This window comes from Lissotriton helveticus, chromosome 12 (assembly GCF_964261635.1).
Source record: "Lissotriton helveticus chromosome 12, aLisHel1.1, whole genome shotgun sequence".
Lineage (NCBI taxonomy): Eukaryota > Metazoa > Chordata > Amphibia > Caudata > Salamandridae > Lissotriton > Lissotriton helveticus.
This window is the reverse complement of record NC_136073.1, coordinates 444,730,115-444,756,146: the sequence shown is the minus strand read 5'-3', so window position 1 is coordinate 444,756,146 and position 26,032 is coordinate 444,730,115. Positions and strand designations below refer to the sequence as shown.

General features: G+C 42.5%; 1 protein-coding gene across 1 annotated transcript in view; it reads right to left on the bottom strand.

Annotated features, from left to right (window-relative positions):
- Nucleotides 1-26,032, bottom strand: part of SLC6A2 (solute carrier family 6 member 2) — a 1,355,875-nt gene that overhangs the window by 604,212 nt on the left and 725,631 nt on the right. Inside the window, exon 7 of the mRNA XM_078668346.1 lies at nt 1,701-1,804. Coding sequence (XP_078524472.1) covers nt 1,701-1,804 — 104 coding nt within the window. The remainder of the gene's footprint in view (nt 1-1,700; nt 1,805-26,032) is intronic.

Below are 26,032 nucleotides of genomic sequence, written 5' to 3'. Positions count from 1 at the left end.
CCAGAATTTAACATAACTATCCAGCCCCGTTAGCCCCCTATCTACATTCTGGAGCTGATGTTGTATCTAAGTGTGTGTGTCCCAGATCCCCAAATATCAAAATCCCTCCAATCCCCATTGAAGACCCATATCTGGCAACTGCTCTTGTTGTTTCCCAATCAATCCACCTAGATAGAGGTAACAGCAACAACTTGTGGGCATTGATCTTAAGACTGAGAAACTTCAGCAAAAACTTCCAAGAGCTGCATCAGAAAGGAAACAGAAACCCAGACGAGCACACATATATCAATGCACCATCCACATATAGCGAAATAACAAGGACTGTATCCCCCACCCTGATCCCCCAGGGTTCCAGCTCTGCATGTGGCAACAGCACAAGAGGCACAATTGCCAGGGCAAATGGGAGGGACGAAAGAGGGCATCCCTGACGAGTACCCCGTCCCACCAGCCAAGCGTTAGAAAGTTCACCCCTCACACTGATGGGTATAGAAGGAGCTGTATACAGTAAGTGTATCCAAGCACAGACGTTGGGTCCAAACTCATGCCTCACAACACCCCCATCAAAAAGGCCCACTCCACTGTGTCAAATGCTTTTCAAATTGCAGGGAGACCAAGGCCTTCTCACCCTCACCTTCCAACGTATCATGCAAACATTGTCAATTTACCAGAATAATTGTGAAAAATTGGGGGAGACCCGATATATTTTCTTTATTTACATGAGTAGGGTGCGGCATTAAGACGTTTGAAGACCAATGTTGTAAGACTGGTCACTTTTTCGTTGTTTATGTTCAGTTCTGAGATTTTTTCAAGTTGAAAAACAATATATTGTACCAACCATTACACAACATACATACGCGTAAAGCAAACTTCCTGATGCAGCATCAGGCACCTATGAATGGGGATGCCCCAGAACAAGGGCACACCCCTCAGATGCCACCACAGTGTCAGGCTCGGTACCGTGACTAGACCTCTACTAATTTTGAAACTGTTCTGGTAAAAATGGTTTTAAAAATGTGAAACATGCGGTAATAAGTGCTCAAATCTCATTTGCCACATGTGACTCCTCATTCTGGCATACGGAACTTGGAATAGATGGACTAATAAATGCCCCATTGGTAGTGCAATTTGAGAGAGTGGCAATTACCATGCATTTTCCACAAAGTTCAGAAACAGGGCCTAAGATCCTTCCTAATCGACATCAGCGTGGATGGTTCCTCTGCAGTTAAAGCATGCATGTCACAATGATATGTTTAGATTGCTCATTAGCCCTCAGGGACAGAACTGCACTTGAACTTAGTATTGAGGTTATACCAGATGGATATCAGACATCACGCCGAACCATAAGACATTGTAAACACGTGCATAGGTTGAAAACTGTCTACATTGCTTTAGGGCAAGAATTAAATACATCCTTTGTCAAAAAGCACCATGTGTCTGCTAGCAAAGCGTGTCAAGGGGTTGACGTATAAAGTCTTGTGAAGGATAAATCATACACTCAGGAGACAAAATGGAAGTAAAGCGTTTCCTCGTTGTACCTTCAGCACTTTCAAGGACTGTGTAAAATTAGTCAAATAAATATCACATTGACTTCTAATTTGGCAATGGACGCATTCAAGGCAGCCCTCTAGTTTTACTTTTCCAGGCATGCAACGAAAGCACGTGTAGTAACATCAAGGGCAGGAAGAAATGCCCCCCCTTACCTGTAACAGTTGTTGTCAAATTTATTATAACTGGCAAATGCAATTAACACTCCAAATCCAGCGCCTAACGAGTAAAAGATCTGAGTGGCTGCATCGATCCAGACCTAAAGAAAGGGGAAATATTTAGAATTATGGTGTTTTTGCATTGCCTATTAGATAACAATTTCAAAATATTTTTGCATTCTTTTTTGAGTTCTTTGAATAACTACACGGGGATTGTCCTATGTCTAAATGTATAGAATGCAGTTCAAAAAAGTTTAAGCAACGAAAACAAGTTTCACCGTTAATCAGTACACGAGGCATTTGTAGGATTGTGAATTTATTGTGATGTAAAAGTTTTTGTCAGTTATGGTCAAGGCGGCCCAGCTTGTTCATTGTTAAGCACTGCATGGTCCACTCAAAATATAATTCAAATTGAAAGCATGTCAGCATGCCATTTATAAGCTGCAACCCTGTCTATTTTTTAAGTTGTAAACAGACAAAATGAACAAGTGCATATCTATTAATACAAACTTACAGCCTAACATTATCTTATCCACTTTATAGTTTAATAATGTTTCCTTAAAAATCGAATCATAGGCAAAATGTAAAAGCCAGCTCTAACATACAAAACGCTTTCTATCTATCTATCTATCTATCTATCTATCTATCTATCTATCTATCTATCTATCTATCTATCTATCTATCTATCTATCTATCTATCTATCTATCTATCTATCCGTCTGTCTGTCTGTCTGTCTGTCTGTCTATCTATCTTCTATCTCCTTATTCGTATTTCGCTCTTTCTACTCTGTCTCTCTCGTTTCTTTTTCACTGTACTCTCTCTCTCTCTCAAATGACTATCTCCCTTGCTCTGTCTTGTATTCATGTATCACCCATTATCATTACCATTCCTAAAAAAACACAGAAAATCTGTCTTGCCATCACACATTTCTCTGCCTCTAATATTCGGACTCAAATCTGTTATTTATTCCTCTGTTCCCACTTTCCTGGGCAGAGTAACATTTACTTTTAGGTATTTATTTTCAGGTTAAAAACGTTTTTTGCATAATATAAAATGACAGCCCATTACCAAGAGATGAATGTTCTAAATTAAACATGGAAAACACAAACACTACAAAGTTGGAGCAGATGGGCAATTTCAGACATTATTGGTCCTGAGCCAATACATTGTCCTCAGTGGCGCTCCTAACTTTCTGATCTTTCATCATACTCTCGGAGCCTGCCATAGCGGGCTACAGCAGCCTTTGATGTCCTTCTCAAGCATTAAGTACCCAATCCAAAGGTAAACTCCTAAAACAAGGGAGTGAGAGTTTAATGGGTGGTATCGCTGGCTATGGCGGGTGATAAGGTCATTAGAAAATTAATTCCGTCACATGAGAGCTGAATGTTCTAATAAATAAAAAATGCCTCCCAGGAGACAAGAGTTTTAAGCCAACCACTCCCAATCTTAAGCTTCTGACCCTATGGACATCATTACGATGCCAGTCGGACACCATGGCTGAAGAAGGACCGCCCGACTATAAGTCGGCGGTCCCACTACCCTGATTACCATGCGATCGCCTTCACGCCAGTCACAATGTGTACATTTTCGGTTGAGACGTGTGCTGCGGGCTGCAGCACATACCCCAGTAGAAAAGAAACACTTTAAAAACATCTCTGCACCGTTGTGCAAGCACCATACATGCCTAATACATGGTGCACGGATGGTTAGGGGGCACCCGAGGTGCGCCACAGGCCCCATAGCAGAGGGCCAGGGGTGAAGGGGGCCCTGCTAAGGCCCCCAAAGGCACTTTCCGCCTGCCTTTTCATGGCGGGTGAATCGCCATGTAAATAGGGCAGGTGGTAAGGGGCATTGTAATCCCTATGGGTGCCTGAACAGGCACCGCCCTTATTGAAGGAATTACTGACCGTCCGATGCACCGATAGCCTCCTTTAGCCTGTCAGAAGCTCCGCAGATGGTCCCTCCGCCCGATGCCTCTGCCCGCAGCATCTTAACGTGGCGGACGGACAGCAGGTGCAGAAGTCAGTCGCCCGACTGTCGAACCCACTGACATTGTAATAAACCCTTTAGTTTCACATCTTCTCTTGTGCATGTTCATCAATTATTGCAGTGTGTGGCCAGGGCAAAAACTGCAAACATGGACAGCAGGAGCAGTGAAAGGAGTGTGAAGTCAACCCCAGATTCCCTCTCGGCTCTGCCAGACTGCATGTCTGTGTTTAGCAGGGCTGAGTGAGACACAGGAGCTGAGGAGAATTCCCCACTTTCGCCTTCCACCAGAGAAGGGAGGGGTGCTCAATGTTTTCTCTCCCAAACCTCCTCGGTCTCTCTCATTTCTCTGTTTAATCCTGATATACTGGAGAGGCAGGCAGAGGAGAGAGAGAGTCAAAGACTGTAAATTAGTACATTGAAATGTTAACAGGAGCAGGCCACTGCTGCTCCATTCTCTTTAATGGAATTAGCAATGTTCAAATGTTGTAATGATATTTATACAATGCTAATAATATTCATGATATGCTTGCATAATATATGTATGTGTGTGTGTGTGTGGGATTGATTATTGCTAACGTGCAGGGTTATTAGTGAAATGTATAGTTCATTTGTGCCTCCACTCTGTACAATTCTCACTTTACATTCTATGCATATATTTCAGACAAACAAATTAGGTCATGCAGTTTGACCCACAGAGCTAAACATTGTCATTACTCAATATGTATATTTAATGCAAAATGCTGATTGAAAGAACTACATGGGACTACGTGGGATCCTCTGGGAATTATGAAATCTAAAGTTCACCGCCACCATTTACCCTCATGTTCAAGTATTTTGTGATGCCATTACTAATAGGCTTCCTACCAACATAAAGAACATGGAAGACCATAGCACAGGCCTAATGGCCTACATCTAGATTATGAAAAACATGAGGAACACAACAAAAGGTAAAGACAAATGAGCATTTCGGTTTTTCAAACAGCTTCCTGAAGCCAAATTTAGAGAACTGGTCATGGCAGTTCATCCATTTATAGCCCCATGAGACTTCTCCCAGCATGTATTATTATTTTTTTTTATTATAGAGTTTTGTATAGCGCGAACAAGACCCATAGATATCAGAGCCCTTTACATCACATGAGGTAGGTTAGAGATAAAAACGTATATAGTATAATGATTCATAAAGATATGAGGTAGGTAATTATACAGCCTTAAGGAGATAATCATATATATATTTACAGTGACATGAGGTAGAGATTAGGTTACAGCTTGGTATCAATGTGTACCGACAGTCCTGGTTCATGGGTCTTATCGTACAGCAGTTATCTCCATTAACGCTGGTGACTTTCTCTCTACTTACAAGGATGCTCTGTATTGGAGCATCTATGACTCAGTGTTAGTGATGAGGTGTCTTACCAATGTAAGGTACTTACTCATCTGGAAGATCTTCGCTTCCCTCTTAAATGTTGCTGTGTTTCGAATTTTCCTAATGTTTGGAGGGAGTGAGTTCCAGATTCCTGGGGCTGCTCCTGAGAAAGCTCTATTATAGGTTTTCTTCTTCCTGAAAATGGGTGGTCTCAACAACAGCTCCTTGGCACTCCTCGCTGGTCTGCTTCCTCCTGATAATTCAATTTTCTGGGCGAGGTATCTTGGTGTATTGTAGTGGAGCGCTTTGTAGGTGATACTTTGTGGGTGCTATTTTTAGCTGAATTCTGGCTTCGTTGGGTAGCCAGTTTAATGCTTTCAGGTGAGGAGAGATATGGTCAAATTTCCTCGGTCCGGTGATGAGTCTTGCTGCTGCATTGAGGCATGCTTTTAGTGGTGCTGTGGAGATTTTTGGTAGACCTGCTAAGGTAGTGCATCCATATTCAATCCTCGAGATAACTAAGGATTGGACTGCCAGTTTGAGATCCGCCTTAGAGATGAATGGTTTCACTTTTCTAATGTAGTCCAAATGAAAGCGGGCACTTTTTGCCAATGATTTATTGTGGGCTTTCATGTCTAGGTTCTCATCCAATGTAATTCCTAGTGATTTTGCTGCGTTAACTAGAGTAGGGGTGCAATTTAGTGCTGTAACCAGTTTGGTCCATTCCTTCACTTCTGCATGGTTCTTTGCGGGTGAAATTAGTAGGAACTCTGTTTTATGTGTATTAAGCTTCAGATGGTTGTTCGTTAGCCATTCCAATGACATTTTTAAGGCCTCATTCATTAACTTGATGTCTTCCAGAGACGTGATCTTGATATATATTTGCGTGTCATCTGCGTACATGTGTTAGGATATCTTTGAGTTTCGGAGAATTTCTGTAAGAGGTTCGACATACATGTTGAACAGAGATGGAGATAATGTAGATCCTTGAGGGACTCCAATTGGGTTAGGGCAAGATGGTGAAAGTGATTGGTTGACCAGGAATCGTTGTGTTCTATTCTGAAGGAAGGATTCAAACCATTTCAGAACATTTCCAGACATTCCCATTCTGTCATGGAGCCTGGTCAGTAATGTTTCGTGATTTACCGTGTCAAACGCAGATGACAGGTCCAGGAGGATCAGTAGGCACGTTCGATTTTGGTCTAGGGCCTGTAGTGCGTCATCGACAATATGAAAGATCGCTGTTTCCGTGCTGTGTCCTGTTCTGAATCCTGATTGGCAGTTGTCCAGTAGGGTGAAATTGGTGATGTGTTGGCTCAGTTGACCTTGCACGCATTTCTCAATTAGTTTGGCAAGTAATGGGATATTGGTCACTGGGCGAAAATTATTTGGATCTGCCCGGTCCGCTGTAGGTTTTTTGATGATGGGGATGACTTGACCTGTTTTTAGGCAATCTGGAAGGATTCCTTGGGATAGAGAGGCATTTATTATTTTGTCCAAATTGGAATCACAATATGGCTTTCTTTTAGGCATTTTGAAGGTAGTGGGTCGTTGTAGTAGTTGTTAGGTTTGATATCGGAGAGCGTTTTGGCGATGGTATTCTGGTCATATAATTTGAAGGTATCCCATTGTGACTTGTTTTTTGCACTATTATAGACCATTTTCGAAGTTGTATCGATCGTTGACGGTTGTTGGTTGGGGAGGTTGTCAGATGCACTTCTGAGCTCTCATTCAAGCATGTTGGCCCTATCGGTAAAAAATGTTGAGAATTCTTCCCAGCTTAGTTGCGTGTTTGTAGTTTCTTTGGCCGATTTGGCCAGCTTATTGGATTGTTGCTTTAAGATTTCGAATAGTTTCCGTGGTCTGTTTTTGGCGTTATCCAATTCTGATCTTATAAATTCCTTTTTTGAGTTGAGGATCTTTTTGTTGTATTCGTTTCTGATTTTTCTGAGGGATTTCAGTTCGGGGGATGAAGGGTGTTGTCTCCATTTTCTCTCAGCAAGTCTCAGTTTCCGCCTGTCTTCGTTCAGTGTCCCATTAAACCATGGATTTTTAACCTTCTTTGTGACTCTTTTCAGTTTTAGTGGCATGGTGGCGTTGACAATATTCGCTACAGATGTTGTATAGTGAATGTTAGATCATTCACATTCTGCATGTTGTTAGGTGGATTTAGGTCCCATTCACATCTTTCTACTAGTAGATCAATATTCAAATCGTTTGTATCTCAAGTCCGTTTTTTAAGTTTGATAGGTTGTGTGGTCTTGTTCTTTTTCACTGTGGGTATCAGGAAGGTTATGGCATGGTGATCTGACCAGTGGCACGGAGCAATTGAGAGGATTGAAGTATCATTGTTTCTTGATATTATCCAGTCTAACGTAGCTCCTTTCGAGTGTGTTGGTTGTGTGCATGCTTGGGTGAGGTTTAGCACCACTAAAAAGTCTTTGAGAGCGTTGACCTGTTTGTCATTGCAGTCATCCCAGTGTAAATTAAAATCACCTCGGAATATGTTATTGGCATCGGTTTTAGAGTTAGCCGTTATGATCTTCATTAAGTGGTCTATGAACATAGCGTTATCTCCTAGTGGGTGATAAAGCGCATGCAGATTGCCTCTTTCATTGTCTGCCGATCTTATATTGAGACCTAAATATTGACAGGATTCTAGTGGGTCGGATTGTATTTGGTTGACCTCTATATCCGATTGGTGAATGCAGGCTATACCACCTCCTGTCTTTTTTTACTCTATCTAGTCTCACAATGTTATACTAAGGGGGTACTAAGAGATCCATGATTGGAGACGAGGACTCCGAAAGCCACGTTTCTGTAAGGATTTTCATGTCAATTTCCTTGCTGATGATGAGGTTCCCTATGTCTGATGCATGTTTTGTTGCGGACCGACAGTTGAGCAGTAGGCATATCAGAGGTTTCCCTGAGCTACTTGGGTTCGGTTTTTGCGAGTCGGTGATTAGCTGGACATGTTGTAAGTTGTTAAGGTTGAGTTTCCTTTCATTCTGTCTGGATGTTCTATTAGGGTTGATCGGTACTGTTATAATTGCCTCCCCTTTATTGCGGTCCATTGGCTCATATGTTCGGAGTAAGGCAAGGGTTTCCTCTTCTGACAAGTAATCACAAGTCCTATCTGGTCGGTTGTTCCTTCTTGATAATGGCATGGCAGCCTCATTGCTCTTTCTCTGCGATTTGTGCACTAGTTCTTGGATATGCATGACTTTGGAGTGAGTGCTTACCGTGATTTCAAGTAACTTTTCCATTGCTTGGAGAGTGCTTAGTGTGTCTTGTGCCATGTTGCCAATTTGTGTTGGAAGCTCTTTGATTTCGCTCTGATTTTGGAATGACCTCTTGGGAATGATTACTCGCTTTTTTCGGGATTCGCATTTTGCTTTTCTGTGTTTTTGATCCGTTCTTTTTTCTGCGATCCTTTTCTTTTTGTCATAAGTTCGGTTGTCTACTCTGTTTCTATTTGCGATGTGGGATGTGTTATCTGTGCTTCGTGATCTTAGTAATACGTTTAAGGGTATGGTTTTAGATGTCACTTGTGCTGTACTAGAGTGGGGTAAGGAATGGTTGTATCTTTAAAGACCTCTTACACAACACATCCACACCCATTGAAGCAAGAACTATCCTCAGCAAACGCGGCCCAAGAAAACCTTCCCTCAAACAAAAAGAAAAAATCTTGGGTGGCATGGTCATGATGCCTTCATTGCACTACGGTAAGGAGCTGACACTCATATTTTTTCTTAACAGCTGTGGCACGTCTCCGTGACTGGAATCAGGGCCACCATTTTGTTTCCTTTCCTCACAAAATGTCCTAATGCCTGCATCTTCACAGTCTTCTGCAAACAAACACTGATACACAGAATAACATCCTGCATTATTTTGCTTTTTTCAACTGCATGTTTCTCAGCAATTGTTTGGTTTTTGCTTTATTGGACATGTAGAAATAATTATTGATGTCAGGGTCAACCAATATACTATATATTTGAGCAAACCAACATAAGACTACACTTGAAAATTTCTACATTTTCAACAAGCCACACATTTAATAACTGCTCATTAAAACTGCTGTGTTGTGCAATTTCTCTCCACTCTCCCTCAAAAACTGTTCTTTTGTGTCGGTGTTGTTCACGTCTATGGAGAGAATAGAATCTGTCAGGAGTGCTGCCTCCAGTACTCTTCTACGTCCTAAGACTCCCGCCTTGACAACTTCAAACCCTTTTTCGATACTACAAAGCGAAATGGAAGATCCAGAGCAGATTATCTCTCCCCCCCACTTGCAGGGGCATCCTTATCAATTTCCGCATCCACTTCCACCCATGCTTCGCATTCCTCTCTGTCAAATGAGAAAAAATACTTCTAAGCCTACACCTCCCTCAACATCGTCAACTACTAAACTAGTCAAAAGGACCCTCCTTCACCAGCTGCATCTCCTCCACCAACATCTTTAGACTTACTCTTTGATGAGATACGGGCTCTCAAACCCTATGTGGAAGAAACTAATTTACATTTGTAAAGCCTAGAGGATAAATGGTCTACCTTTGACAACAAAATTACTCAAATGAAACGTCAAATAGAATCTCTACAAACATCTACTCAGCGGATTCATCCCAAAAAGGTAGAGATATCTCAACTTCAGAATCAAGTGGAAAACCTCAAAAACTGAAGCAGACGTAAAAATCTACGAATCTATGGTTTAGCTGAAGGTCTGGAAGGCTTCAACCCTATTTCTTTCTTTCAGTTCTTTCTTCCTCAGGTCCGTGTGTTCCCTGAATGATCACATTTATATATACAAAGAGCACACATGCTTAGTCATGCTCCTCAGACCACATCATCCTCACACAAAGCGAGAGGTGTAATTTTATACTTTCTAGAATATACTGATTTGTTGAAATATTTACAGACAGTTAAATTTAAATGCATAGGAATAAGTCACAGCAGAGAGAAGAAAATGTTTCTTAGCTTTGCGACCAGCACTACAAGACTTAAATGCTAGATTCAGTTTAATCCATCCTTGCCTCTTCAAAGTGACTTATAGAAATAAAACAACTACATATGAGGATGCAGCCCTGCTTCAGTGATTCATCGACAACTGTAAAGAAGAAACCATGGAGATTGCAATATCCTCAACCTCTACTTGATATATTCATTTTCTTCTTTTATGAAGTTAACTCTACTGTTTTTTTATTGTATTTGCTTCCCAAACATGTTGAATAATTGTAGTTTTGTCTCTTATGTTTTCCTTATCAGGTGCCGTTTCTCTGTTCCACCCATCGTTGTATAGTCCACTTGGATTATTTCCCTCCTCGTTGCTTGTCCTGAAGTTTTGACTGATTGTTCCTTCTTCTCCTTGTTGCCTCAACACCCTTCACCTCATGTTTGTGTTTTTGGCATGCTTTATTGTTTACTTTATCTAGTGTAACCCTGGGCGGAAAACGATGCTACGCTCGTGGAGTGGGAGTAGTTTGCGCAACTACGCGCTACGCGAATCGCACATAGCACAGTGCAAAACCACATAGTGGCCATTTTTTGCTCGCTCACGTTCCTAAACGTTAAGTTGGCGAACGCGAGCGAGCAAAATCAAAATCCCGGCGAGACTTTTTCCTCGATCGCAATCGGCAACATCAAGTTGCCGATCGAGAGCGTGGACAAAAAAACTCCCGGAGAGATTCTCAAAGCAGGAAGGTTAGGTTTCTCATTGCGAGTGGTCGCATATGCTTGCGATGAGAAACTACCAGTCTGCGTGAGAAAGCTGCCACTCAAGTACAAATCTACTCGGGCGGCAGAAAACGACCAATTGTACTGTGCATGATTCCGTTCGTAATGATTGCCAAGTGTGGACAAGCATCCGGCACTGTGGAATCATTGCGAACAGCATTTCCCTACCGCACTACGCAGTTCGCGTAGCTATGAGTAGCATGCATAGTGCGAAGTGCACTTCGCATAGCTACGCTTTGCACGACTTCGTGAATTATGCCCAGGGTTAATCTGGTGTCTCTCTCTTTTTCCCTATTTATCTATCTTTTTATTTCTTTCTTTCTTTCTTGTCCTCCTCCTATCCTCCTCCTATCCTTATGTTTTCCTTATCAGGTGCCGTTTCTCTGTTCCACCCATCGTTGTATAGTCCACTTGGATTATTTCCCTCCTCGTTGCTTGTCCTGAAGTTTTGACTGATTGTTCCTTCTTCTCCTTGTTGCCTCAACACCCTTCACCTCATGTTTGTGTTTTTGGCATGCTTTATTGTTTACTTTATCTAGTGTAACCCTGGGCGGAAAACGATGCTACGCTCGTGGAGTGGGAGTAGTTTGCGCAACTACGCGCTACGCGAATCGCACATAGCACAGTGCAAAACCACATAGTGGCCATTTTTTGCTCGCTCACGTTCCTAAACGTTAAGTTGGCGAACGCGAGCGAGCAAAATCAAAATCCCGGCGAGACTTTTTCCTCGATCGCAATCGGCAACATCAAGTTGCCGATCGAGAGCGTGGACAAAAAAACTCCCGGAGAGATTCTCAAAGCAGGAAGGTTAGGTTTCTCATTGCGAGTGGTCGCATATGCTTGCGATGAGAAACTACCAGTCTGCGTGAGAAAGCTGCCACTCAAGTACAAATCTACTCGGGCGGCAGAAAACGACCAATTGTACTGTGCATGATTCCGTTCGTAATGATTGCCAAGTGTGGACAAGCATCCGGCACTGTGGAATCATTGCGAACAGCATTTCCCTACCGCACTACGCAGTTCGCGTAGCTATGAGTAGCATGCATAGTGCGAAGTGCACTTCGCATAGCTACGCTTTGCACGACTTCATGAATTATGCCCAGGGTTAATCTGGTGTCTCTCTCTTTTTCCCTATTTATCTATCTTTTTATTTCTTTCTTTCTTTCTTGTCCTCCTCCTATCCTCTTTACCCACTTCCTCTTTTACTTTTATCTCTTATCTTACCTCATTTCTACCTGAGAGCTTTACTGTCTATTATCCTATTTATTTTAAATCTTCCATTGATTATGCTGTAGTTTTTTCTATTTTGGATTTAATTTTTTGACAAATGACATTACGTGTTGTTTTCTGGAATGTTAAAGGTTTGGGTACACCTCCTAAAAGGCAAATAGTTCTTGTCTAATCTTTAAATCAGATATTTTATTTTTACAAGAATCTCACTTAGTCACTTCAGAAGTTTTAAAACTTAAATGTCACTGGGTAGGGAATGTTTTTTTTTCTCCACGGACAAACAAAAGAAATGGGGTTGTAGTTCTTTGTCACGAAAAGCATAATGTTTCTCTTTTATCTCAAAATTCAGATGATGAAGGGTGTTCATCTCAAAGTTAATAATATACCTATTTCGTTGTTTAATGTATATGGTCCTACTAAACACTACAATCATCTTTGGCCGAATATATATACTCTTTTGATGTCTATTTCTACACAATATGTCATTTTCGGTGGTGACTGTAACTTAGTCATAGATCCATACATAGATCGCAGCTTTAATGTACCCCCGCCCCTCTCCCATGCACTAACACTTTACCAACCCAATTACTCACAGAGCTCATCTGTATTCCTGTAGATTTTGTAATCCGCAGCTGTGTGAGTATACTTTCTTCTCAGCTACCCATCTTTCTCAGTCTCGTCGCCTTGAGTATTTATTTGTTTCCAAATCACTATCACAACACATATTACAAGCAAACATTGGTTCCATATTAATTTCGGACCATGCTCCAGTTATTTTAGATTTAGAACTACTCCCTATTACCACAACCAACAAAAGATGGCATTTTAACACCTCTTTATTAATTGACCAGACTTTCACCTCCACTTTTGAAACCTTTATTACTGAATTCTTTGCACATAATATCTCCCCAGTTACCTCTTTCCCGGTTGTATGGGATGCTTTTAAATCTTCAGCTAGAGATTTCATATATCCTTTGTTGCTAGGAAGAAAACATGTAACTCCCAAAAACCACTTTAATTCCTTAAAAACATCAAATTATTAGAAACACTATACACCACTGCTAATTCTAAATCCGATCTCAACAATCTTATTGCTGACAACTTTAAATATAATAAATCATCTACAGAAAATGCTAGTTCCTACCTTCTTAAAGGTAGTGCCCAGTATTATGGAGGCCAAAATAAAGCAGGCAAACTCCTTGCCTCATACCTTAAAATCAAGAAAGAAAATACGAATATTGATTATGTGCTAAAATTTGACTCCACTCCGGTGACTAAAAATTCGGACATTCAAGAGGAATTTGAAAAATATTACTTTACACTCTATACCCCTGAAAACCTTCCAACCCCTACTGATATACAAAGTTACTTCTCTTCACTAGAAAAACATATTTCCTACTGACTTTGACTTTTCATCACTGGAAAGTAATATTTCCATGAAAGATATCTCTCATGCATTAAAGCGTATTAAAATAGGAAAAGCACCTAGCCGGATGGCTTCCCTGTTGAATTTTACACTCACTTTTCTAAATTTCTCCTTCCACACCTTCAGTCTTTATATACCCACTTCATTTTTTCTAAAACTTCCAGTGGTACTTTTCAAGAGGCTCTTAATTCCTAAAGAAGGAGGAGATCCTCATTTTTGTAAAAACTATAGACCAATCCCTTTAGTCAACTCTGACTATAAACTATTTTCAAAAACTATTTCTATCTTCAATTATATGCAAGGAACATTCTGGTTTTATTAAAAGCAGAGCTATTCCTGATAACACTAAGGTTTTCTTTAATATACTACATAAATCAAATAAACAATCCCAATCACTTGCAGACATCTCTCTTGATGCAGAAAAAGCTTTTGTCCATATGGACTGGTCTTTTATTTTTCATGCACTTTCTTGGTTTGTCTTTGGTCCTAAGTTAATTTCTTACATATCTCTTTATTATACAATACAAGTCCCCCAAAGCTTTTACTTTTGCTAACAGCTCTATTTCATCTCTCTTCTCCCTATAAGAGGAGTTTGTCAGGGATGTCCTCTCTCTCCACATCTTTTCATTCTTGCATAAGAACCTTTTCTGGCTAAAATTAAACAAAATCCAAATATTTATGGTTTTCAACAGGGCAAAACTCATATCCAATTGACTGTTTATGTGGATGATATTTTATTATACCTGTCCAACCCAGAATCTTCTCTCACAGCATTCATGGCGGAAGTTAATGTTTTTTCCTTTCTTTGTGGTTATAATTTGAACCATGATAAATGCAAGATCCTTCCTTTAAATGTTTTCTATTTTAAAAACAAATTCATTAATACAAATTTTACATGGAATTCCCCAAAAATTAAATATATAGGACTTTGGTTTGCCCCATCTATAAAACATACTTTATCTATCCACAATATCTAACTCTATCTCTAAATGGCACCCTCTGTATCTATCTTGGTGGGGTAGGCTTGCCACTAATAAAATGGTCCTTGTCCCAGTTGTCTTTTATACTATTTCCCCTCATCCCTCTCACTATTCCGTCACACTTTTTCAAACAAATTTATGCTGCTCTATCTTCCTTTTTATGGAATAAAAAAAAACGAGTGTATCCCTAGTCAAGCTTAAACGCAATAAATCATATTGGGGTGTACATTTTCTCGACTTTCAGTCTTACCAGAATGCCTTTCTCCTTAAACAACATGCTAAATGTTTACATCAAAATTTAAACTTCTCTCCACTCTGGAAGGCATTGAACTTTCTTTTCTCTCTACCTTTTCTTTCCAAGAATCCCTTTTATAAACTCAGAAGACACAATACTATCTTCGCCTATAAATAAAACCGCTCATAAGCTCTTTCACTTAATACTCATCTCACACCTTTCAGATAGTGACTGATTTATTAATTCTTCAATCTGGCATAATCATCTTATACAAATCAAAAATAAATCTATTTATGGGAAGACTTGGTGGGATAAGGGTATTCTTTGGGTTCATCAACTGTATTCAAATGATACATTCCTTACTTTTCCTGAAGCACACCTACTTTATAAACTCCCCAAAACATATTCCAATAAATTTAAGATTTTAATTCGAATTATTCCTCTGCCTTGTCTTCATTATCTTCATCTTTTCCCTCTTTCTATTCTCAAAACAACATCCTACCTTTATTAAGTGCCCAATCAAATACACTCAAACTGTCTTCTTTTTATACATCGTCAAGAGTAAACAATAAACTCATGATTACTCCAAGCAAATTAAATACATTCAAACCTACAGTCACCTCAAATTGTTGGTTGTGTAATGCTTCAAATGTGGATTTATTTCATATGCTATTTTCTTGCCTCTGTACTCATCAATTCTGGTTGAAGGTATGGTCTCAAATTAATATCATTTTTAACACCCATTTTCATTCTCTCCTATGAATATTTTACTAGGCACTCTTTCTGACTACTGGCAATCCCTTACATGTAACACTACCATTGTAGACTTACTAACTGCAGTTGCATTACAACAAATAACAAAAAAATTGGAAACCATCTACGCCACTTTCTTTTCAAGCTTTGTGGTACAGTGTCTGCTATATCCACCGACTTGATTGTGCATACATTTCTCCTTTATCTCTAATCCTTAAAGGAGAGCATATGTGGTCTCCCATAACTATTTTCTTTGATGCCTCTGCTCAAAAGAGGTCCCTTCACCGCCCTTTGTTGGAAGAGGTTCCCAAACCACCATGAATTGTCTCATATTCTACATTTTTGCATCTAGCTTTCTTTTTCTAATAATTCCATATTACGGCCATTACTTTTCATAATGTTGATATTTTTAGTATGTCTTATACTCTCCAACTCGTTTATTGTTTACAGTATATCATTACAGCATTATCCTTCTTATGATTTTCTCTCTCTTTAGATTTGCTATAACTTTTCTTGTATATGCAACCCTTTTGATTTCCCCGATTTATATTATATTTGTAATGAATCCACTGTTCCCAATTGCATGTAAGCTTTAATTGATTATATATATTGTGTTGCATTTTTTTACTTCAATAAAGTTCTTCTTTAAACTAAAAAAAAAACTTGATCCATCAGCTCTTATCAAGTACTGACCAATCTCCAATTTGCCAGTCCCTGGAATACTAATTTTAAGAGCTGGTGTTTTATAGATTACAAAATTAATTATAAGTAATAGACCATCAAATGGACTTCCACTGAAGCAGAGGCACTGAACACATTCTGATATAGATGTGGGATGATTTAAAAGTCACCTCTCCTATTGCTAGATCTATTCACTATCTCTGACACTGTTTACCACCATACTACAAAGACTGGAAATTCTCTATATTCAAGGAAGTATCCTACACAGGATGTATTCCTAATACATTGCAGACACAGCCTTAGCTTACTACACCCATTGACATCAACCCCCTATCACACACACAATTGTTTTCCCAGGTTTTTGTCTCCTTTTTCCCACTATATCTGAGACTCTCACTCATCTGTTCCATACACCAAACGTGCTATAGCTGCACTTGTAACACAAAGATCATTCTAAATTGGAAAACCCTGCAGAATTACAATTATCCAGACTGGACCACTGTCTCTGTGCCATTGATGACTGGATGCTATCCAACCATATTAAATGCAGCTGTCACAAGACTTTAGACATGTAAGGAAATGGGTATTTTTTATAGAAGAGTCACTTGAAAAAGCAGAAACGCAAAACAATCTCCAATGGTCGACAAGGATTGGCAAGTCTGGGCAAGATAAACCCAGGACAGTGTCTGGAAAGGCTCAATGCTGAAGAATTCCCATATTCTAAAATACATTAAAAACAGGGTGTTTCAGGAGTGATTAGAGTATTCCCAGGAAACATGTGACCAATTGGAAAAATGGGATGAAAATAAGTAGCAACAGATCATAGAATAATGTGAAAAATATTTCTAAACAATTAGGTGCAACCTCCATAAGACTGAAATATGTAGTAGGCTTAAAGTCATGTCACATGATGTCACACAGATGATTATGTGCCATGTTACCAGGACAGAAGATAATCCCAGGTTAAGAAATGGTGTTACCGCTATCCTGGAATAGACAAAAAATAAGAAGCACCCTTCCCTACACAGGTGGCATTCTGTCTAGGATGAAAGCAAAATGTAGAATGAGGTGGTGTTCTCGGGGTTGTTGAGGCACATGTCCAAAATGGTGCAGTAGTGATTTGATTCGTGACTTATTTCTGCATCATTTTCGAGGAAAGAGGTGAGAAAGAGAGGAAGGTCTGAACCTGACCGGCGTTTAAGTTCAGAGTAAACATTTGGCAATGTGCTTCAGCCCTACTGCTCTACAGAGGAGGTAGCCACAGGGTTAACTTCCTGGCTGGCTATCCTGAAATGATGAGATCTCAGGAAAGGTGCATCAGCGTGTCTGTGATTCGCTCAGGACGCCAAACACAATAGTAAAATATCTTACAATAATTATGAATTCCAACATTTCCTTGAACCCTCAAATGAATGAAGTTTCCAGAACCACCTTCTGCAGAGGTAGATCATTCAGCTGCAAATTCCCACATCCCAGATATTGACAGAAACTACAGGCAACTGTCATTTGCGGCATGTCTAGAACAGGCATCTTCAACGAGTAGCTTGTGAGCTACTGGTAGCTCTCCTGTGTCCAGTAAAGCCTACTAAGTTAGAAGCTTTTGCTAGGTTGAATTATTACATATAACCCAAAATTGAAAAACATGTACTCCAGACACAAATGCGTATATTTTCACAAAACATAACCATGGTTGGATGCAAACTGTTGGATTTCCAAACTATATTTAATACATTTAAAGCTGATATCTGAGTGATAAATCATGAGGCATTGGGGAGACTTATTGCTAATATTATTGCCCTGGTGCCAAGATAATTGCGGCTATGGCTGTCATGTATTAACCATGTAGACTCATTGTAACCCTGGTGATCGACTAATGTGATAACAGCTTGCACTAATGTGATCTTGTCTGACATGATCACTATTACCACACTAAAGATTTTAGTAGTTCTGTATAATTTTCATTGAGCGTAAGTAGCTCTTATTACAGAAAAGTTGGAGATCCCCGGTCTAGACCATGTAAATGGTATGTTCATAGAGGCACCACTACCGATAATTCATGAACTTCAAAGGATCTAACATGTAGCGGAAAAGCAGATACTACAACCCAGGGTCAGTCCAGGACAGAAAATAATCCCAGGTACTAAAGTAAAAGTGACCCCCATTGCTGAATTCTCTAGCTAAAAAAGTGATCATGTTTGTAAATTGGGGCAGTTTTGAATTTGTAAGGGAAACAACCTTTACAACCCGGTTGTTACATCACGTTCCATAGCAAAGCGGCTGTTATAACATGATGCCATTACATCGCAAGTCATTAGATCGACTTGCTCTAGATGGTGCTCTAACCTAAGAATAGTATGATTTACTATTCCAACACCTTCCCTACTGTTGCGCAGGGTGGAGTTAGAATAATAAAATATACTATTCATAATGTTGGAGCTCCATTTCGTGCAAGTCGATCTAATGACTTGCGTAGTAAAGGTATCGCATTGTAACAACGTGGTCGTTGTAACAACTGCGTTGTTATGGAACGCAATGTAAAAGCATGCATTGTAGCATGCTATATTCACTTTATGAAGCCACACTGTATTAGTATTCTACACGGTAAAGCAGACTGAATGGATTTGAGCTTTAAAAAAATAAATATATCTTTATTAGAGTTTGTATTGAACTGTACAAAGCCAGCGTGTATAATCTCGTAATCAAACATGAGGCGCATCAAAGCATAATAAACATAAGTTGAGCAGTTTAATTACACCACCTACATATACAGTAATCCAAAACAGAAGCCCCATTTCCATATATGCTTTCTTATTCGATTCCAACCCTATGGGTTTCCTGCTTTGATCCTTGCCATCAAATTTAGAGGCAAACCAGTGTCTGTTAATTCCACCTTTCAACTCACCCCCACCCTCAACTAAAACACACCTCCCCCGCCATGTCTGGTGTACGTTCTTGCATTGTACCTCCTTATTGTTTAGCCTTACAGTCCATGTCTTTTCATTATCCAGAATATCCCCAGTGGGCGGTCCTCCCTATCTCCTGATTACCCTCTGGTCCACTTCCCGATTGTGCGCTCCCTCTAGCCTCCTCGTGTGCTTCGCTGTCCACCCCATCACTTGTCCACTCTCCCACCATCGCTCTCCATGCCTGAAGGTAACTGTCTAACTTTTCATCTCTCCTAGTTTGCTGCATTCTAATCACCTTGGCTGTCGCCCATTCCTTCATGTCTCGTACCCACTGTGTCAGTTTGGCCCAACCATGATATGGCGATCTGTAGTTTCACCAGCACCAAGGCCTAGGAGGACAAACTTTCTGCTAAGACTTCTATTCTTGGGTATGGACAGCACCACTTCTCCTAATATCTTCCATCCTGTCACTCCCTGCAACGCAGTCAAGACGTCCATCCAGTATCCTTGAAGCCCCGGGCAAGACCAGACCATGTGGAGGAATGCAGCGTCAGCCTCTCCACATCTAGGACATTACACTGATCGCACCGGGTAAATCTTCTGTAGCGTCTTGGGCCTCAGATATACCTGGTGTACGTAGTTATATTGGATTAGTTTAAACCTCACGTTTGCGCACACTTTCTTAACCACTTCGTGAATTTTAACCTAGTCCCTCTCATTGATTTGATCCCCAGTCAGTGCTTCCCACTTTGCCTGGACTGGCAGTGCCCCGACCGCCCCATCATCCTGTAACTCCCGGTAGAGACGCAAGATTAATCTGCGCCCTTGGGCCATCATTATCAGGGTCTGTAACACACTTGAGACAGGAGGTTCGTCTGGGAACATGGGCCACAGCTACCTTGCCACTTTTGCTATTTTCCCATACTGTAGGAACTGTCCTGGGCCTAACAAAAAGGTTTCCATTGCTTGCTTGTGTGTGATATACTGTTTGTTGTTGTAGAGATTCCCATAGTCAGGCAACCACCTTCCCGCCACCTCTGTACCGACATGGACGCGGTAATCTGATGAAAGTGTTGAACGACCCACAATGGCATGGCGGGGCATAGGGGGCTCTCTTTGACACTTTTCTGGATTACCAATTCCCATATCCCCGCCATGTGTCGAACGATATATGGGCTTGACACGGGCACCTATGCCCCTATCACTAGCAGCTCAGGCAATGCTCTGTCTCCAAGAGGCCCTGCCAGCAGGCCTTCTCCCAGTTGTCATTCCCATCTAAACAGTGTACCAAGTGTTATAGTTGTGAGGCTGCATGATAACATTCCAAGCACAGGACTTCCAGACCCCGGTTCTGCTATGTTCTGCAATGTGGTCAACCTGACCTGCTTGCATTTGGGTCCCCATAATACATCTGTCAATAACCTGTCCATTGTAACAAAGAAATGTTGGGAGATCCTAAAGAAAGAGTGCTGCATTGTGTGAAAGTATCTAGACAAGACCACCATTTTAGTTAGGGCTATCCTACCCATAAGTTACAGAGGCTGCTCCTGCCAGAGGTGCACCAACCCTCGCAGTCCCTCCACTACTTTACCGATGTTAAGCATCAGATATTGTTCGGCTGACTCCACCAGCCTAACTCCTAGGTATTGGGATGTGGCCCTCACCCACGGGGGCCCCACCTCCGGCAATCCCTTAACTGAAATTTAGGCCAGTCTCCGCTGTGGGATCAATTTAGACTTTCCCTGGTTTATCCGTAACCCCGACACATGACCAAACCTCTCCACGGCAGCCAGCAGAATCGGTATTGCATGAGCAGTGTCCCGGACAAACACAAAGGTGTCGTCCGCATACATGGACACCAAATGGTTAGTCTCACCCGATGTGCTCCCAAAAACCTCCAAGTCTCTCTGGAGGCCCTCCGGCAGGGGCTCCATTGCAATAAGTAGTGGCGACAATGGGCATAACTGTCTGGTACCACATTGCTGCCGAAAAGTCTGTGACACTAGCCATTCCCATTCTAAGCCTGGCCCTGGGTTCCGAGTACAGCAACTGCACCCATTGCAAGAATAGTGCTCCTACCACCATTGCCCGCAATACTTCCCAGAGATACACCCACCCCACGAAGTTCAACGCCTGTTCGATATCCAACAGCGCCAGGCCACACTCCTCCTGCTGTAGCAGGGGTGGTTGCCGCACATGAGCCAATCGCCGTATGTTAAGGGTCATACTGTGTTTGGGGTAAAGCCCTCCCGATCGGGGTGTATGAGGCACTTTATATATGGTTGTAATCATGCCTCCATAAATGCTGCTGAGGACTTTCATGTCAATATTTAGCAGGGAGATGGGTCAGTTTGACCCCGGAAGCTGGGCATCCCTATCCGCCTTAGGAAGCATAAGCACCATGGCCTCACTCATGGAAGGTGTTTGTTTTGGAGAGCCTCATTATATACCTCCAGCAGGCGATCTGCTAAAATGTGGGCACACTTCTTATAGAACTCAGCAGGAAGACCATCATTCCCAGGATTTTTTGGCTGATTTCAGGGACTTAATACCCCCTAGTATTTCCTCATTCGAAATCGGGTCATCCAGCACTCATTATCCAACCGAGGTAGGTTCAGGGCAGTAAGGAGCCTCTCCATCTCCTCTAGCGTCGTACAGGACACCCTGCGTATACTCTGGCCGGGTGATCCGCTGAAGTGTCTGAAATTGTGAGCTGACTGTACACCATGCGACCATCAGTGGTCTTCATCTGTACAATAGGTGACACCGGCATCTCATTACAGATCAATCTCGCAAGCAATGCCCCGAGCGATCCCCATCTGCATGCAGGCGGTGCCGGTGCGTGGTACAGTGGAACTTTTTGAGTCTGCATGATGCCACTAACAATTTCTCCTGTGCCTCCCGCCACTCGTTCAATTGGTCAGGCGTCGTAGGCAGCAACTCTTCCAGCTCAACCAGTATCCTCTCTATAGCCTGAATATCTCTCAAGCTGCTTCTGGACCCCATCTGTCATGCAAAGTCAAAACCCCAGTATTGCCACTTTCATTGCCTCACGCCGTACCCCTTGACGATGCCTAGCCCCAATTTGTCATGAAATAATTAGAAATTTCTTCCTCTAGCTTCCCGGAAAATGACGAGTCTGTAAGTGGATGAACAGCCTTTAGTGCGCGGTTGTTTGTGCGCATACCATTACATCGCTAGCGTTACTGCGCTTGCGATGTTACAACGCGCACCATTAGTACGCAAGTCGTTACATCCCAAGCGTTGTTACATCGCATGTGTTGTAATAGTATGCGCAATCCACATCGTTGTTTGGAAGGCGCTTCCATTTCCAAACAACGACGTGCAAATCTGATGTCGCTGGAAGCCGGAGAAGGGAGGAACCACAGAAGGAGGGAGGTAAGTGTAGTTTTTTTGGGTCGTGCAGGGGTAGTCTTTTAGGTTGTAGGGTTGTGTTTGAGTAGTGTAGAGTAGTGTATTTGAGTTTAGGGTAGTGTCCGGTCATGAAGGGTAGTGTTGGGGAGTAGTGATGTGGTGTTTGTGTAGTGTAGGGTAGTGTTTTAGGGTTTAGGATAGTGTTGGAGGGTCGTGCAGGGTAGTGTTGCAGTGTAGGGAGCGGACTGGGGGTAGGGGCAGGGTCGTGGTGGGGCTTGTGTTTTAGGGTTTAGGGTAGTGATGTGGTGTTTGTGTAGTGTAGGGTAGTGTTTTAGGGTTTAGGGTAGTGTCGGGGGGTCGTGCAGGGTAGTGTTTTAGTGTAGGGAACGGACTGTGGTAGGGGCAGGGTCGTGCTGGGGGCAGTGTTTTAGGTTTTAGGGTAGTGTTTTGGTGTTAGTGTAGTGTAGAGTAGTGTTTTAGGGTTTAGGGTAGTGTCGGGGGTCATGCAGGGTAGTGTTTGGGTGTAGGGACAGGACTGGGGGTCAGGGGAGGGATGTGCAGGGGGTAGTGTTTTAGGGTTTAGGATAGTGTTGGAGTATCGTGCAGGGTAGTGTTTCAGTGTAGGGGGCGGACGGGGGGTAGGGGCAGGGTAGTGCTGGGGTAAGTGTTTTAGGGTTTAGAGTAGTGATGTGGTGTTTGTGTAGTGTAGATTAGTGTTGGGGGGTCGTGCAGGGGAGTGTTTTAGTGTAGGGAACGGACTGGGGTAGGAGCAGGGTCATGTTGGAGGTAGTGTTTTAGGGTTTAGGGCAGTATTGTGGTTTTAGTGTGGTGTAGAGTAGTGTTTTAGGGTTTAGGGTAGTGTAGGGGGTCGTGCAGGGTAGAGTTTGGGTGTAGGGACAGGACTGGGGATCAGGGGAGGGTTGCGCAGGGGGTAGTGTTTTAGGGTTTAGGATAGTGTTGTGGTGTTTGTGTAGTGTAGGGTAGTGTTTTAGGGTATAGGGTAGTGTTGGGGTGTCGTGCAGGGTAGTGTTGCAGTGTGGGGAGCAGACTTGGGGAAGAGTGAGGGTCGTGCAGGGGTTAGTGTTTTAGGGTTTAGGGTAGTGGTGTTTGTGTAGTGTAGGGTAGTGTTTTAGGGTTTAGGGTAGTGTTAGGGTGTCGTGCAGGGTAGTGTTGTAGTGTAGGGATCGGACTGGGGAAGGGTGAGGGTCATGCAGGGGGTAGTGTTTTAGGGTTTATGGTAGTGGTGTGGTGTTTGTGTAGAGTAGTGTTTTAGGGTTTAGGGTAGGGTGGGGGGTTGTGAAGTGTAGTGTTAGAGTGTAGGGTCCAGGCAGGGGGAAGGAGGAAGGTTGGGTCGGGGGTTGTGTATTAGTGTTTAGGGGAGTGTAGTGTTGTTTAAGTAGTGTAAAGTAGTGTAAGGTAGTGTAGTGTAAGCATGATTTTAGTGCGATGCTTTTAAATTACCATAAACCATAGTACATTTATAACCATTTGCGTTATAAATGCATGCGCAGTTACAACTTGCGAAGTAATGGCTTATGATAATTAAAAACATTGCACTAAAATCATGCCAAGTAATGGTATGCGAAGTATCGACATACATTCCTGTAAGTGCCTCTGTTTGGAGCCAGCACGTGGGAATTGCCGCTCTGGGCCAGCCCATGTTTAGAGATAACATTAATGGGGAGAGGTCCGAGATATACCTTGGGAGATAAGCTATCTTCTCTACCCGGGGCATCAGGTCCTCTGAAAAGATGAACCTGTCCAGCCTGCTGAACGTATTAGCCACGGTGGTGTGACATGAGAACATCCTAGTATCCGGGTGTCTAAAAGACCCATTTCCCTCATTACATACATTAACTCCCCAGTCATGCCTGGCTTAGTGTTTGCTCGGGGGGGGGTTCAGGGTCCAGCGTCCCGTCCATTACACAGTTAACATCCCCAAAAAGGATGATGTTCCCACCCAAGTATGGAGCTGCTGCGGCCAGCACTTCGTAGAAAAAGGGGTGAGTGTCTGACTTGGCTGCGTACACATTTATAAGACACATTTCCTGGCCATCCAGCCTACCATGCAATATCACATGACGACCCTCAGGGTCAAGGACGTGGTGTAGGTCTTGAAAGGAGGGCCCCAGGGCCACCCATATCAGCGCCGCCCCATGGGAAAATCCAGAAAATGAAGTGGCATACAGTTGACCTTGCCAACTGAGCCTGATGTATGACAACTTTTCACCCCATACCTGCATCTCCTGTAAACCTGTTATAGTTATTTTGTACTGCTGCAAGTAGGAGTGCACCCTTCTATGCTTTTCTCGTGTTGCCATCCCCGTATATTCTAAGTGAGGAGCTTCGTCAAGAAGGGAGCCATAAGCCCATGTACTTGGCGTCCCCTTTCCGTTCCCATCCGCCATTTCAGTGTTTGACTGAGCAAGCTGCTGTGAACCACAACACAGACATGGATTCCCTAAACTTCTCCAATAACCATGCAGAACAATGAAAACAAATTGAACCCCAGACACCCCCCGCCCACCCACTGGGCAGTGCAATAAAACTATCTCTCCCGCCATTTTAGCGAGTGAACAGCATCATCCTCCACCCTGAACCATCCCCCTTAGGATTCTCAAATAGTACATTAAGACTCTGCAGCAAAACCCCCCAGCACATTATACAGAGTAAAGCCCTTTGGGCTGTGTACTGACCAGAACCTTCCCGATAGGTGCTATGCAAGTGACTGAATCCCCGACCGAGGGCGAGGCCGAGGCCTCCAGCTCCTGAAACAGGACCCAGCAACTAGTGAGAGGCGCGTCCCATCCCATCCGCAGGACATGTGCATGGTTCGTTCCTCACCCAGAATCACAGGAATAAGAAAATGAAATATACTTAATAGATATTAGCATACTAATTGCTTAAAGTCACTTATCTGAGTGTTCATTGCCCCGACCTGGCACTCCCCCTCCATCCTGGACTCAACCAACATTAGTGTCCGGGATGACCACCAATGAGGCCAGATCAGAGTCCAGGTGACCCTTCCACCACTTGCAAAGTACCATCCTCACACACCCGAACTCTCCCAGAATCGCTCGTGTCTCTGAGTTGTGGTCCTAGCGGTCTTCACTGCATTCCTGCCCAATACGTAAATTCTGCGATTTGTCCTGAATTTGTCTGTGGCTACAGCCGGGACTCCCGGTCTCCCGTAATGTCCATACAGTCCGAAGCTTAATCCAAGGACCCGAAGAACAATGCCCTGCCCTTATGTTCAACTCGGAGCTTGGTGCGATAGAGGAGGCTGTACTTCATCCCAGCCTCCCTCATGCACCTCTTCACTGCCAGAAAGGTGCGTTGTTGGTCCTGCACACTTTGCGTGTAGTCCGAGAATATTGCTATGTGGTGCCCCTCATAATGCAGGTTCTGCTTGGTGTGGGTGGCTTGCAGGAGCATATCTCGATTTAATTTAATTGAAAAATTGGGCTATGATGGTCTGTGGTGGCATGGAGCAGGGACCAGTGCCCAAGTGCCCTCTTGGATGGTTTGCCTGGATCCATAACTGTTGTTATCCAGTTTTCTAGAAACAGTTCTGCAGAGGGCCCCTCCATTTTTTTTTATTTTTTTTTGCAGAGTTTTATATAGCGCGAACTAGAACCGAACCGAATCAGTCATCAGAGCGCT